This window comes from Theobroma umbraticum, unplaced genomic scaffold (genome assembly GCF_002168275.2).
Source record: "Theobroma umbraticum cultivar Fairchild unplaced genomic scaffold, ASM216827v3 scaffold_4.1, whole genome shotgun sequence".
NCBI classification, from domain to species: Eukaryota; Viridiplantae; Streptophyta; class Magnoliopsida; order Malvales; family Malvaceae; genus Theobroma; species Theobroma umbraticum.
In genome coordinates, this window is record NW_018397258.1 from 2,536,255 (window position 1) to 2,550,684 (window position 14,430).

Below are 14,430 nucleotides of genomic sequence, written 5' to 3' on the forward strand. Positions count from 1 at the left end.
CAGTTCACACTCCAAAAGAGGGAATAAAGCAGCGGCATGACCAAATCCAAATTGACTAAAATTACTTGTAACTACTCTCTTTGAATTATGACAACTAAGTTTACAATAAAGTATAGTATAGTTAATTAGTTTACTAATTAAAGAGTATTGCTTACATTTAAATGCACTCCACAATAAAAACTTAATATTGTGATAGACCTTTTTCAAATTAATACCCTTTATTATTATTATTAATATAATTAGCCTAACCTCCTAGTTGTTGATATATTTAGTTTCGTATATGTTTCTATGGCTATTATAATTTTTTTTAACTTTTTCAAGAAAACACCTTAGGCTCTATAATTTAGTCAAACTTCAACAAGAATTTTGGGCTAGAATTTAAAGGCTTCCAAATATGGGGCTCGAAACATAATTACAGAAAGATGCCAGCGGGGTCCGATATGCAATTCATTAAAAGATATAAACACAAAGCATAGGGGTGAAAATCTAATATCAGAATCTTACTCAAGCCACGGTCTCTGGGTCCCACAAATTCTTTTTAATTCGGCTTTCTCCGTCATTGAACTGAACCTCATTAATAAATAAACAGTAACGGGGGCTTTGTTTAATACTTATTGTGATTTAAACTTTTTATTTTACATGATTCGCGGATAACTTTTAGCGGTAAATTTTGTTCAGTAAAATTATTACACTATTTTTAATTTAAAATTAATTAATTAATTTATATTTTAAATTTATATTTATTATTTTTTTAGTAAAATTAACAATCTAACTTATTGTGAAAATAACAAGTTATTCATAAATTACCAATGAAAAAAAAATATCTACAATGTGTTAATTACAAAAACAATATCATGAAACATTATGTAAAAAAATTAAAATTACAAAAGTGCAAGGGAAATTTATCTTTTATTCTATTATAAATTAACAAAAAAAATCAACACGACAATTAATGATTACATAATTTGATTACATTATTCTATTTATACAAATTGCTGTCTTAATCTTCAGTTTAGTGTACAATTTTTTGTTTTCTAACATATTAGTCTAGACAAGCTAGCGGTACATGTTGGCATGTACTCTTCTTCGGCTAAGAGAAACTATACTTTGCTCCCAAAGAAAGAAATAAAAAAAAAAAAACAAAAAAGCAAAAGCAAAATGCCTAAGTACTTAGGCATTTCTAGGAGTACAAAAATTGTCCAAAGCAGGTCCAGGCAAGGCAAAAGAAGAAAAAAAAGGCCCAATTTTTTAGTTGGTAAGGTTAGATCCATGATCGTCGTTGAGCTCTGCTCCCCATTGCCGCATTCTTTCAGATGCCTGTTCAACCTGCAATGACATTCTCAATTTGATGATTCAATTTTTAGATTTTATAAAGCACATGAATGTCATTCATGTTTGCAACAGTGTCTCCTCACCTCTGAGTTCCAGTTGGTTTTGTAGGTAATAAACAAGAGGATTAATGTCTGCAAGAAAGTCCCAAATATCATTCCCACCCAAATGCCCTGCAACATTGACATACAGATGATAAATGGCAAAAAGAGGAGGGAAGAAATGTGGGTTTGCACCCTTAGGATTGATGTATGATATTTCATGATAATTGCTGATAAATTATTATAAAATCGAATTGTTAAATGAGTACACTCACTTGTCTGTTTAATCCATCTGTGAAATGAATATTTATAATTAAGAAATGAGAGAGAAGAGCATGGTACTTTACCTCCACTCCAAATTGGAAGTGATAACCGAGAAGAAACCCAAAGGGGAGACCAATGATGTAATAACAGAACAAGTTTATATAAGCTACCAAGGCTTGCCAACCTCCTCCCACAGCAACACCTGCAATAACAGAACGATTATTTCCTGAAATCCAATTTGTTTTTCCTTGGTTTTTGGGTGGGTTTACTTGCTCACCTGATATAACTGGCTGGACACTGTTTAGCACCATGGTTATGCCAAGAAGATGAGCTAAATGTGCCACGGCCCTTTGCATCTCTTTACTATCTGTAAAGATGATGGAAAATTTGTTTCTAGTTGCCAGGATGATGACTGCAGAAAGTATTCCTATAAGAAGAGATTCTACAACGGTGACAACTACAGAATACTTTGCGGCTCTAGGATGTGCCGATCCAAGCTCATTGGAGACTCTAACACTGTAAAAAGCAACCAGCGTCAACATCAACGTCAGTACAACAAAAGGCAAACAAGATCATAATGAATTACCAAATCTTTTTGTTACCTTATAGCAGCGTTTATTCCTATAAATAACATGCCTTCCCAGCCGTTAATGTTCATGCTGAAACACATAATGGGATTAAACTCAATTATAGAAAAAAGGAAGAAAGAGGGCAGAATTGAGAGATTCAGACTAGTGACGTGGTCTCACCAGATAGAAAGAGACCCAACTGCTATGACAGGATCTTCAAGGTGACCGGTGAGAACAATTATCATCATGAAATACCAAATCTCTAAGCAAAGCATCACAGCTGACGCTACAGAAAGTTTGACAAAACCCCAAAGATCCTTGAAGGCTAACCAAGACAATCCGGTCCAACCCTCCTTGCACCAACCTACCACATAAACGACTTGAGCCACAGAAATCCCCCAAGCTGAGATATCATAAGCGGCAGCGGCACCAGCAGTGCCCCACTTGAACACATTGACAAATAGATAAATTATCACAATATGTCCGAGTAAGGCCACCAAACCTATCCACGCTAAGATTCCAACCTTGCTCTGTGCCTGTAGGAACTTTTGGGTTGGAAAATTGATGGCTAATGAGAACATTTGAGGCAAAACTTGCATCGTGAATTCTCCAGCTAGGTCTGCAATGTCATGCTCTTGCCCGAGGAGTTTTAGGATTGGTGTGGCGTACAGGTAGAGAGGCAACAGGGCAAAGCAGGCTCCAAATAGGATTATCCATGATCGCTGCATGTATACACCAAGTAAGTCTATTTGTCCTGCACCAAATGCCTGCCCACACAGCGTCTCTAGTGCACTCGCCATCCCAAGCTGCAGTTTAACGAACAGAGAAAAGATTGGTAGTCAAGAATCTTGCATTATTTGCGGAAGAAATCAGGAAAATTTTCAATGGATTTGTTATTCCTCAAATGAAGAAGCAAATTAAAACCGCAGAATGTTAGAGAAGCTAACCATGAAGCCAAAAGAGAAGTTTGCTACGACAGATAAAGCAATGGCAACAGCCGAAAGCTCGATGTCTCCAATATGGCCAACGAATATATTGGTAAACGAGTTAATTCCATAATTGCACCAAATATTGAATGCAATAGGAGCAGCAATTGCCCATAGCTTGGAGGACTCAATGAAACATATGTTCTTCGCATCTTCAAAACTTTGTATAGGAGGATAGTCTCCTCCCTCACTAATTAAACTTGAAGGTGCAGGGTGGAGTTCGGCGGATTCCAAGTTGGAGATCAATGGTGCTGTGCTGTTCAGTTGATTCTCCATAAGTTTCACTGTAGGTGACGATCCGGCAGAGGATGGATTGATTTTCTCCGCTGCATTTTGCAGCTCATACTCTTTTGTATTCGCAATTTTGCCACACTTTTAATGAACCCTTTTGATTCTTCTGGTTTTTTCTTTGATCCTTTGAAATGAGTCAATATGAAGAAAATTTTAATACCCTTTTTTTTTTGTTTAAATTTATATTTGCAATTGGTTTTTATTTTTTGTGGAAGTATATACAAGGGTTTTAGCAATGGTTGATTTTGGCTATAAACTAGGATGACCATGGAAGAAACCAGCTTCAAACATGAGAGAGAGGGAGGGGAGTTGACTGAGTCTTAACCTCTCAAGCCTCAGGACAAGCATTATTCAATACGTTTGTTAACAGTTAATACAGTTAGTTTCTGTTTTTGCTCTAAGGGTTCCGGATCTGGTGCTGCCCAATCCATGAAATTAAAGCTGTCCACATGGGTGAATTCCCTTTGGTGGCATATCTTGATTTGAAGGTGATGGCTTTTGCTTCCCAGCTATATGTTAAGAACACGAGCATTATGGTCCCCAAACCTCACTTTATCTATCATGGATAATATTTCATATCTAAAAATTTCGGGTCGAAGGGCTTGAAACGTGTGGGCTGAGAGCTTCTTTGGGTTCAGACAAAGAAACTTGCGTTGTATGAAGCTGAGCCCAATCCAACTACATTTCAACATTGCCAAGGTTTCTCCAGAGATCAACCATGAGCGCCTACAGTTGTCGAGTCATATAAAAGAACTGCGAAGACAATAGTATTTTCTTCTGTTCATTTCCCGCTAGAGAGAGTCAAAAAGAAGACCATGCCTCTTCAAGCCGCAGTGGCTGAAAAGCTAAAGCAAGTTGCTTTTTGGGTGAAATGTTGATGGGACATTGTCCTTCGTATCTACCTTTGGGGAATGTCAAAGCTGTAATCATAACCCTATGACCCCAAACACCCTGCCAACCCTTTTATGGGAATTTAATTTTTTTGAGAGCAAAGATAATCAGATATATGAGGCTTGCATGGTTATGTACAGCGAGAGTAAAGATGGGTCTACTAGCTCCGTGCAAATTTGTTTTGCCAGACAACATCAAGGACGGAACCTTAGGAAAGGATAATAACATTTCAATTCACATATACAATGCGAGCACAATATATTTGAAAGCTTTATGATCACCCTCGTCGAAATCATAAATCTGTCCAGTTCCTAGTTCAGTCGTCCCCTTCTTTGTGCACGAGAGTCACCAGTGTCAACATCTGAAACCCTCGAAGCATCGTTTCTTCTTCAAGAAGATGAAGCTGAAAGCGACACCACAGAGTCTATTTCGACAGCAGTGTCCATTTGACTCTCCGAGTTTATTACAGCAGCAATGTTTGAGAAGAATCTCTATCATCAACTGGGGGTGGCTGCTCCTGATTTCTTCCCACCGGGTTGCTTCGAAAATATGCCTCAGCTAACCTTTCTGCTGAACTCAGTGCAGATGTCAGAGAAGTAAATCTTGCAGCTCCTCGAATTTGTGATTGTCTTTGCAGATACAAAGAATGAATCCGGAAGGACATAACCTCATTACCAGTTGTGCTGCTAGGTGTCAAGTCAACATCATCAAGGGACACACCTGTACTTTGCTCTCCTCGAGATGTCAAAATACTGTTAATGATGGAATTAGTTCTTTCTGTAGTTTCCCGCGCACCATTGGCCTCCTGTGGTGGAGTCAGGTCAGGGGTCAAATCAAATCTGCTTCCAAGATGGCGAATCATCTCCTCCACTGGGAGATTTAAAGCAGTCCTTTGAATAGTTTCCCTCCGACTGTCCATCAGCCGTGCAGTGGGCCGAGGAGTGATCTTTCTGGCTCATGGGTAATGTTCACCCGACCATAAATTGGGGTCAGAGTTTTAATTGTCACCTCTCCTTCGCTGACAGGACATTCCTTTGCATCTGAATGCACATGCAACCATCGGTAGAGGCAAGACCAACAAAACAAGTGTCCACAACTAGTTACAACAGGTTCCCGACCCAAATCCAGGCATATGTTACAATAAAAAAAAACTCCCATTTATAATGCGCTTTAGACAAAATGAACAGAAAATTGGCTCTCTGCGAGTCAAATCCAGGCTAATGTAAAAAACATTGGAAGAGAGGAATGACATTGTATACAACTTTGGTCGGTTATCATCAATAATCTTGTCAATTATACATTCAAATTGTCATCCAAAGGGGAAGAGAGATTACCAAGAGATGACCGTGAACCAGCACTTGAAAATCCAACGTTGTAGTCGGAGCATCCGCCAGCTGTAGACATGCCAGAATCCATTCTAACACCACGATAAGACTCCCCAGCAACTAGTGCCTGTATCAGTTTTGGTGGTGGAGGAATGGCCACTTCCACCACTCCCTCTAACATCTTCACTACCATCCCCATTGTAGGCCTTGCTTCCTCGTCATCTTGTATGCACCAGATTGCTACCAATGCAAGGCGCTGAGCCTCCTCAACGTTATAAGCGACACCAAGCCTACTGTCCACAATTGCAGCCACATTGCCCTCAATTATTTGGCGTGCCGCCCATGGAGGGAAAAACCACTTCTCCCCATACCCTCCCTCACCATAAACATTGGCATTTCCTGCAGATTGTGGTGCCTCAACATTTCTGCGGCCACCAATTAGTTCCAACAATGTCATCCCATAACTATAAACATCGGCTTTTGGTGTAATTGCCAGACCAGATATCCATTCTGGGGCAACATAGCCCCAAGTACCCCTCATTGTGGCTAATACCCTGCTAAAATCCCTGCCAACTAGCTTTGCCAATCCAAAATCTGATACCTTAGCCATGTAATCACCATCCAAGAGAATGTTTTCGGGTTTGATATCACAATGGATGATGCAGTCCCTACATTCCTCATGTAAATATGCTATACCTCTTGCAGTGCCAACTGCCACCCGGAATCTAACATCCCAGCACAAATTAGGACCATCTCGGCGTAAGTATGCACTCAGAGGACCATTGGGCATGTAATCATAAACTAATAATCTACGAGAATTCTCAGAGCAAAACCCTCTGAGTCTCACAAGATTGACATGTTGAATGTTGCCAATTGTGCACACCTCCGCCCGGAACTCTTTCTCACCACTCCCTGGCCTTTCAAGGCGTTTAACAGCAACAGGAGTAGAATCTGATAACTCACCTCGAAACACCGCACCAAATCCACCATGCCCCAGTTTTTCTGAAAATCCACGAGTCACACTATTAAGCTCTTTGTAAGTGAATACCTTCATATTCAACCCTGGAAAAACACCATCATCATCCTTCCCCTTCTTGTTCTCTCTTCTCCTTTTCAAAACCAACAAAATCACCCCCATGAACCCAAAAGCTGCAATAGACCCAACAATGCTACCAACCAACACCATAGTTTTAGACACATTTTCTTTTGCAATTCCTTCTTTTGGCACCCTAATGTAAAACACTTCCTCATTCAAACCATCAGAGCTCAAATTTCTCAAATTCAACAAGGACCCATACACATTCTTACACAGATTACTCCTCCCATTATGATACAACCCAATACAAGAGCAATTACTCAAACAAGACTTCTCACAAGAACTCCTACTACCTTGAAACGACACCGTAGTTCCTCCATGAAACCCTACATCACCAACTTCCTCAAATCCATCTTTATCCTTACAAAAGTCATCACTTTCTCGTCTGCAACCACTAGTAAAATCCTCAGATTTCCAACCCTCATCATCCACAGGCCTAAAACCATTAAGACAAACACAAGGTTTTAAAGATGTACTTACACAAGACCCAAAAAAACCGCACAAACCGTAAACTTTGCACTTATCCTCTGGTTCTGACCAAAACATGTTCCAATTGTCGGTCTGTGATGACCACGTGAATTGCTTCAGCTGCCCGTTAACATCAACCTGAAACCTCGTCAAAGGCGGTTCCAACCCGTTATCCAGCGCTCTTTCAGTGTACCAAAACGACGCCGTCGGCAAGTAAGGGTCAGAGAAATGGAACTTGTAAATATAACGGATTGTCATTTCTGGCACATTGGCAAAAGCTGCCCCAGTCCAGTTCCCTGTAGACCAATACACATTGGTTGAATTGTAAACTAGCTGAAACTCGTTGAACTCTTGGGGTTTTAGCCTTAAAGAGAAGTGTCCTGGAGATGGGTCAAACAAGCTTTTCCAAGAGGTTAAAGATCGTTGGGTGGTGATGTTCATCCCTGGGAGCCACGTATCTGTTGGATGATCAAAGCTTTGCCATATTTTTGAACCTTCTGATGAATATAGCACCAGATTTCCACTCTCTAAAAGATCGAATTTTTTTGCTTTTTCCGTGTTTGTGCTCTGCCAAACGATTGAATCTGGCGACTCCTTTACTGCTAACTGCCCTGTTTCAGTGATTTCTAATGAAGATTGGGAGATATTTTTGATGGGGTTTTCACGATTGGCAACCCAAACGCGCGTTTGAGTAGGGATGGCGTACCAGATTCCTAAATACCAATTGGATTCCCCGTTTGTGCTAAAGAAACCCAGCTCGAAAGTGCGTTTAACACTTTGAATGGTTTCGTTTCCTCTGATGATAACATTGGCGGACTTCAATTTCCTGGCTTTAGAATGGATTCTGAATGTTTCTTTATGTGAAATGGGAAATTCAGAAGAACTGCCAATGCGGTATTCTGACAAATGCTCATTTAGTGGAGATTTGGCTACAAAGCTTGCATGTTGGGTGTGAACTGAAAGGAGTAGGATGAAGAGAAGGAAGGAAAGAGAAGACATGAAAGAAGGGGAAGTAGTGAGTAATGACATCTCAATCAGAGGTTTCGGTGGAGAGAGATGGTGTTCTCTTATCGTCTATGATTTGGTTTGGTTTGGTTTGGTTTGGACTTTTGGTCTGACGGTTTCTTTTTGTAAGGTGACATGGAAACTTGGAATCTAGAAAATTATTGAAGCAAACTAAGCAAGCAACGCACCCTGTAAGTGCTATTCAAGTGGAAGACAGAGAGAGAAACTGAGAAAAGGTAAAGCGAGGATTCTTATAGAAATCTGCAAAAGCTGCCATTCACGGACACAACCCAAAAACGATGAAAACTTTTCGGAACTATTCAGGAAATTACCATATTAGTACTCTCCTAATCACAGTTCTACTTTTACATGATTCTTAAAATTTAGTCCACGACAAACATGATGCAATCCTAGCAATCTGACCTGCTGGTTTTTCACTTGGTACACATCATTTCTGGCCTTTTTGCTCTCTAATAATTGAATCCAATGGATATAAACTAAAAACCCAATCTTTAAAAGTGAAATGTAGATAAAAACAAGAAGCATGAGAATCACATTTACGTGAAAAATCTGAGAGAAAAGATGGATATGAAGTGGCATTAATTTGGGTTGTTTCATTAAGGAGTAGGAGGAGGGGCATCTTGGTAAAAAAGCAGGTGAAGGAAAAAGTCCAAGAGAGAGTGATTGTTATGGCAGACAAATGTGGCGAAGTCCACTCACGGGGTCCTCCGTTTTCAACAAGGAGCTGCTAAATGCAAACCGAAAAGAAATCCTAAAATACGTGGAAAAAAGGAATTGAGTATGAGAAAACTCTGCTCTAGAGCCTTGAGGCATGCGGCTGAGGTGGCCTTTTTGGATTTAAGTGAAGGTGAACCGAGGAGGACAGGAAAGACCCCATCCGAGGGAGGATGTGGTCAAATCAGATTGGCCCAAACATTTTATAATTCAAACCCCACTACTCCTTCGTTTGACCTTTCTCCTGGGTTTTGCCACTTCTTTCTCCATCATAGTTTATACTAATACTTGGTTCTATCACAAAGGGTACTTAACATAATTACATATATTCAATCGAGATTAATATTAATTTTTTTTCCATTTAAATCAAGGCTCTTTGTTTTAATACGTTAAGTTTAGTTAATACATTGTTTGGGCAAAGCCATATTCCTACTACTTTTACTACTTAATATGAAGTCAAAATTTCTGGATTTTTAATTAAAAAAATAATTAGGTTTTATATGAACTTTCCAAATTCAGGTAGATTAGATGGTTGAGGCCCAGGGTCAAGGGGCATGGTGTTGGACTTGCCTTGGATCCCACTTTGTGCTGGCCCACCTATGCTCATTGCTGGTTAGTAGTATTAGCTGTATCAAATGAAAATGTTGTTTTGAATTTCAAATGGAGTTGTTTTTTCTTTTTGAGGTGATATTTTATTTTTTTTAAAAAAATTATTTAAAAAACTTTAAATAAATATTTTTTAATTTATTTAATTAAATTTTTATAATTTTTTTATTTTAAATCAAATAAATTACTATAATTAATAAATAATTAATTGAAGTAATATATTGACTTGTTATGATGAAAAGTGAAATCGTGTCATTTGAGAAGATTAATTCAATTTTAAAGCATACAGCACTCATTAATTCTGGCTGTAGTTTACATGGAGTCATTTTCATGGGGTTTAAAAACAAAGGCTTTGAAAGAAAATGGTGCGCAAGTTGAGCATTGAAAGGACCTAGCTGCTTTAGTTTGACGAAATCCATTATTTTTTCCTGGTGGTTGCAAAATGGTCTCCCAATCTGCCAAAAATTAGGCATGGACTTTCTCCCCTTTTTTGTTTTTTGATATCAAAGTTTAAACTAACATTGAATCTGACGCATAACCATTTTGGAAAGAAAGTCTAGTTATAATTCTACCACAAGTTCTAGAATGCTATACTGCGTCAAGCTAGTTATTATCTTAAGAAAATTTTGGAATTTCCACCTCCAATGTTGATGCAAAATCAAAGAGTAATGAGGCAGGATGATGGGGAATGATTGCAGAATTAAAAGGGCTAGAGAAAAAGAAGGTAATAAATGAATAAATAATGTAAATCTGTTATTGTAAAGAGACAAGCCACATGGTGGACATGATTATCTTGGATCATACATTATCTCATGCTGAACCACAAGAAACCGACGCTGGGTACAAGAACAAATTAGAAATAAAGACAAAAGTGCTTGATCTATATATTCATATGACCTGGTATATATTTCCATTAACCATTCCTATCAGTCCTTGCTTTTAATACATTGAAAAAACATCCTCCATCACAAATCCATCTAAATAGGAAAACAGATGTGATTTACAAAACCATTCCAAAAGGAAGGGCCAAAAAGGAATACGAGTATAAGCAGCATACAGCATTCAATTTTAAAAGTAGAGAAGAGAAGCAAAAATAAGATGAAAATCTGTACAAGTAAAACTTAGATTATCATCAAATGAAGCAAGGCAGACTAACAATTGCTCATTCTGTTTTGCAAACAAACCTCCATTGCATCTGATTCTGATCCCTCCAATGACCTTGTAGTTTGCACCATCATTCCCCCACTGATCTGACAACTGATGACGAAATATTTAACCACAGAAGAGGAGCATTAACGTCCCGAGCTGTGTTGTCAGATCGTGTCAACTTGATTCTTTACTCTCGTAACCTTGAAGAATTGACAACAACATTGACAGCTTGAATACACGCAACCTTTTATATAAGTAAAAAACTTAGGTAAAATTCAATTTTTGGGCACCATCTGACCAGCTGCAACCAAGAACTAACATGCATCTGCAGCACCCTGAGTGGCAAGCTATGCTCTCAAACAACAAAGCAATTCCATCTTGAATAAAGAGTTATTGATCAAAAGTCTGGTCAAATATCATTTCCTGTAACATTAAAAAAGTAGAAGACATAACTAGTTTGTAGACTTAGGCATAAACATATTCAACCTGCAAGGTGATGCAAAGTGCAAGATTTGGCACAGGGAATTAACAGACACTGCAGACTCATATGATTTATGATTTAACTATTATGCTATTTTTTTTTTTTTTTAAGTAATATGGCTCCAAGTAGCAAAGCCTAAGTACTTGAACCACCCTGCAGGACAGATTAAATTTAAGTCCGTATCATTGGTACAGTAAATTGCATCCAACAAGTATGAATCTAAATCTCATCCCAAGTTAATTCCTGCACAACGAGGTTAAACCTGTGCAGGGTAGTCAGCTACAATTAATAGCAACTTGAAAAAGGCAAACCTGATCGCATATGGGGCAGGTGTCACTTCTTTCCATCCACTCCAAAATGCATGAGAGGTGAAAATGATGTTCACATTTTGTGATAAGTTTTGGATTCTCTGAGTCATACTCTGTATGTGCATATACCATAACAGACAAGCAATCACTTATGAGCAGCTAAAGATGTTAAATTAACAAGGAAATTGAGATTACTTTTAACGTACACTAAACAGTCACCGGCAAACATGGTGTTTAGATATTGCAGACTTGCACTACTAGCAATAAATGCCTTAGACAATGAGAGTACAGTACCTTCAAGACAAATGGGACAGGCATCCTCTTCCTCTGTCAATAATTCCTTAGGTGCAGTTAATTTTGAGACTTCTAATTTTCTTGGTGAAAGAAGCAAAGAACTAGACTGTGTTTTGCAGTCTGATTCCTCAAGATCTTCACACATCGGCAGTGTCTCAAAACTACCCCCACTGATAGTTTCTCTGAAAGACTCTGAATCGGTTGACTGGGGACATCCCAAGACCACATCATATGGCAAAGGTGCTGGAGGGGGCCTAAATGTGTCAGGTACTTCTAGATCCAAATTAACCAGCAGTCCTGCAGCCATTGCAGAGGCTGACCCATCATGAGGTGTTAAGGAGTCATTCTCTTCCAAAGCTGGTGGACACTGTGGAAAGGGGTTTTAAAATTCAAAGAATGATACATAATAGACAGAGATTCTCATGGACCCTTACATCAAGATAGTAGATAAAAAGAGATCTCCACCTAAACAAATTAGAAATTACTAGGTAAGCTTCTATTAGCCTAGTGGCCATGTAAACAAACAACACAAAAGCTCCATCCTCACACACGTAAACACTCTCTTGTGCATGAGTTTTTTTATGGTATTTAGCAGAGGAAGTTCTCATGTATGGGGGATTATTAGATTCAGATACCAAATATAATTTATTTGCTCTATCATCAATATTTTAAAAAAAATACAATAAATATTCAAACAAGTTGAAACAGAAAAGTACAACAACTGTTTCCACAAATTTGAGCATGCATACACACAGACATCACTTTTCAGTTTGCACCTAACAACAAGGAGATGACAGAACAGCAATCGAGCTTCTGCCTTTTGACAGAAAATCCTTGAGTCATTAAAAAGCTCCCAATGTTAGTCAGCCAAAAGATCAGTTGCAGATCACAGGTTCTACAACCAGTTCAAGTGAAGGAAGAAGGAATGAAAGGGATTTAAGAAGAATAAAATTTTCATTAAATAATCAATTACAAAAAATAGTGAATTAAGGGTAGTTCAAAATATCTTCATTCATTCTTCTTTGCTTCTTCCTTTTCCATTCCTTTTCCCACCTATTATTGTGGATAATGGTGAGTGAGTACTTCCAATATTCCAAATAAACAACTTTCATTCTCAAGTATGAAGAAGGAGTCATACTAAGATACTAAAGACATTAGAGATATATAATAGGATGAGCATATTACTAACATAGTAATATACAGGCGTCCCATGCAGATGAGGTTTCCTGGAAGAACAACAGCAACCTCCCATGTCGCACAGTTTTCTTTGTCATCCACCCAATGCAGATGGAGCTTGGTACATTTTCCCCTGTCATTTGACATCAAAGGACATGTAGAATATCACAGGTTTAAACATAAAGGGACAAAAATCAACTTACAAGCCAAGAAAAAAACATGTAACATACTAACAAAAGAGAATTATGCTTTGAGAAGCATGGACAAGAAAAAGTAACTATATGTACACTAACCATAACCAACCAGTAATTTGAACATAAGTTGGAATACCAACAAATAAACGACACCCGAATATAGGCAAATTATATACAAATCTCAAACAATTATCATTTTACTGAGCCTTTAGATACAAGGAAAAAACAAGTAAGCACCTTCACAAAAGCACCAGTGCATGTATTACTATCTAACAGCACAAATTACAGATGCATGCATTAGCATACAATGTACAACTCGAGAATGAAAACAAACAGATATGGAATGATGCCACTTATAGAGAGCATGGTCTTTGGAAGAAATTCTTTTAAATGAAAACAAAAATCAGTTCGTTATAAGCTAGAAAATACTAAATTAAGCCTCTTAGTGCCACATTATCTAAAAATGGAAAATCAGAAGTCCAAAAATCACCATAAACCAGACACTAAAGACCTAAAAATCACAAACCTTTTCACAAATAATTTACAACTTTCAAACGTTAGCTTCAAAAAAAAAAATCCAAATATAATTATCACAAGCTAATTAAAACACCTTAAAAGTTAAAACCACATCGCAAAAACAGTTCAGATGCAAAAAATCCGAAATTAATCACAAAGTAACAGGAATATCAATAAAGACGAAAAAATCCAAATACAAATGAAACAAAAATGGAAGGCGTATCAGTTTCATAAACCCTAATTCGAGAATTCTGGGACAGAAAAGGGGAAAGTGACATGTAGCAGAGGAAAACAGAAATATTTTCTAATGAAATGTAAAAATAGTTCATCGGTGAAGAAAAAAAAATAGTAAAAATTTAACCTTTTTAGAGCGGCGGCGGCGGAGAGGAGACGAGGCGGAGAATTCAAGCCGAAATTCCAACCCGAAAGAGTGCAAAGAAAGTGAGAAGAGGGTTCTGAGAAAGCTTTTGGTTTCTTCTTTTTCTTTTCTTCCTCTTCCTTTTGTTTTTTCCTTGGATTTTTGTCTGTTGTTATATAGTTTCTTCAACAGTACGCGCTCCACTCAGCGTTCTCTCATGATTTAATGTTTTTCTTTTTTTCTTTTCTTGATTCTAATTTTAATTGAGTGCAATGATTTGTTTTGCTGCAAAACCACACAGCAATTTTCTTTGTATTTGTACGTAAATCAAGTCAAAATCCCGGTCTC

The 14,430-nt window shown here is 37.9% G+C and overlaps 3 protein-coding genes and 1 pseudogene across 3 annotated transcripts; all 4 read right to left on the reverse strand.

Annotated features, from left to right (window-relative positions):
* Positions 1 to 1,003: 1,003 nt before the first annotated feature.
* Positions 1,004 to 3,646, reverse strand: LOC110414071 (MATE efflux family protein). The gene is made up of 7 exons (XM_021425136.2): positions 3,151 to 3,646; positions 2,384 to 3,009; positions 2,237 to 2,293; positions 1,912 to 2,150; positions 1,718 to 1,836; positions 1,416 to 1,502; positions 1,004 to 1,326 (listed from the first exon to the last, which is right to left on the reverse strand). The coding sequence occupies exons 1-7, from the start codon at positions 3,463 to 3,465 to the stop codon at positions 1,249 to 1,251; spliced, it is 1,521 nt and encodes a 506-aa protein (XP_021280811.1). The 5' UTR covers positions 3,466 to 3,646; the 3' UTR covers positions 1,004 to 1,248.
* A 730-nt stretch (positions 3,647 to 4,376) lies between these two features.
* On the reverse strand, positions 4,377 to 5,659 carry LOC110413281 (uncharacterized; annotated as a pseudogene).
* On the reverse strand, positions 5,529 to 8,467 carry RLK4 (receptor-like protein kinase 4). The gene has a single exon (XM_021424410.2). The coding sequence runs from the start codon at positions 8,287 to 8,289 to the stop codon at positions 5,665 to 5,667; it is 2,625 nt and encodes an 874-aa protein (XP_021280085.2). The 5' UTR covers positions 8,290 to 8,467; the 3' UTR covers positions 5,529 to 5,664.
* A 1,999-nt stretch (positions 8,468 to 10,466) lies between these two features.
* Positions 10,467 to 14,393, reverse strand: RHB1A (RING-H2 finger B1A). Its single transcript, XM_021424420.2, has 5 exons — positions 14,086 to 14,393; positions 13,028 to 13,147; positions 11,839 to 12,205; positions 11,548 to 11,657; positions 10,467 to 11,178 (listed from the first exon to the last, which is right to left on the reverse strand). The coding sequence occupies exons 2-5, from the start codon at positions 13,088 to 13,090 to the stop codon at positions 11,146 to 11,148; spliced, it is 573 nt and encodes a 190-aa protein (XP_021280095.1). The 5' UTR covers positions 13,091 to 13,147; positions 14,086 to 14,393; the 3' UTR covers positions 10,467 to 11,145.
* Positions 14,394 to 14,430: the final 37 nt, after the last annotated feature.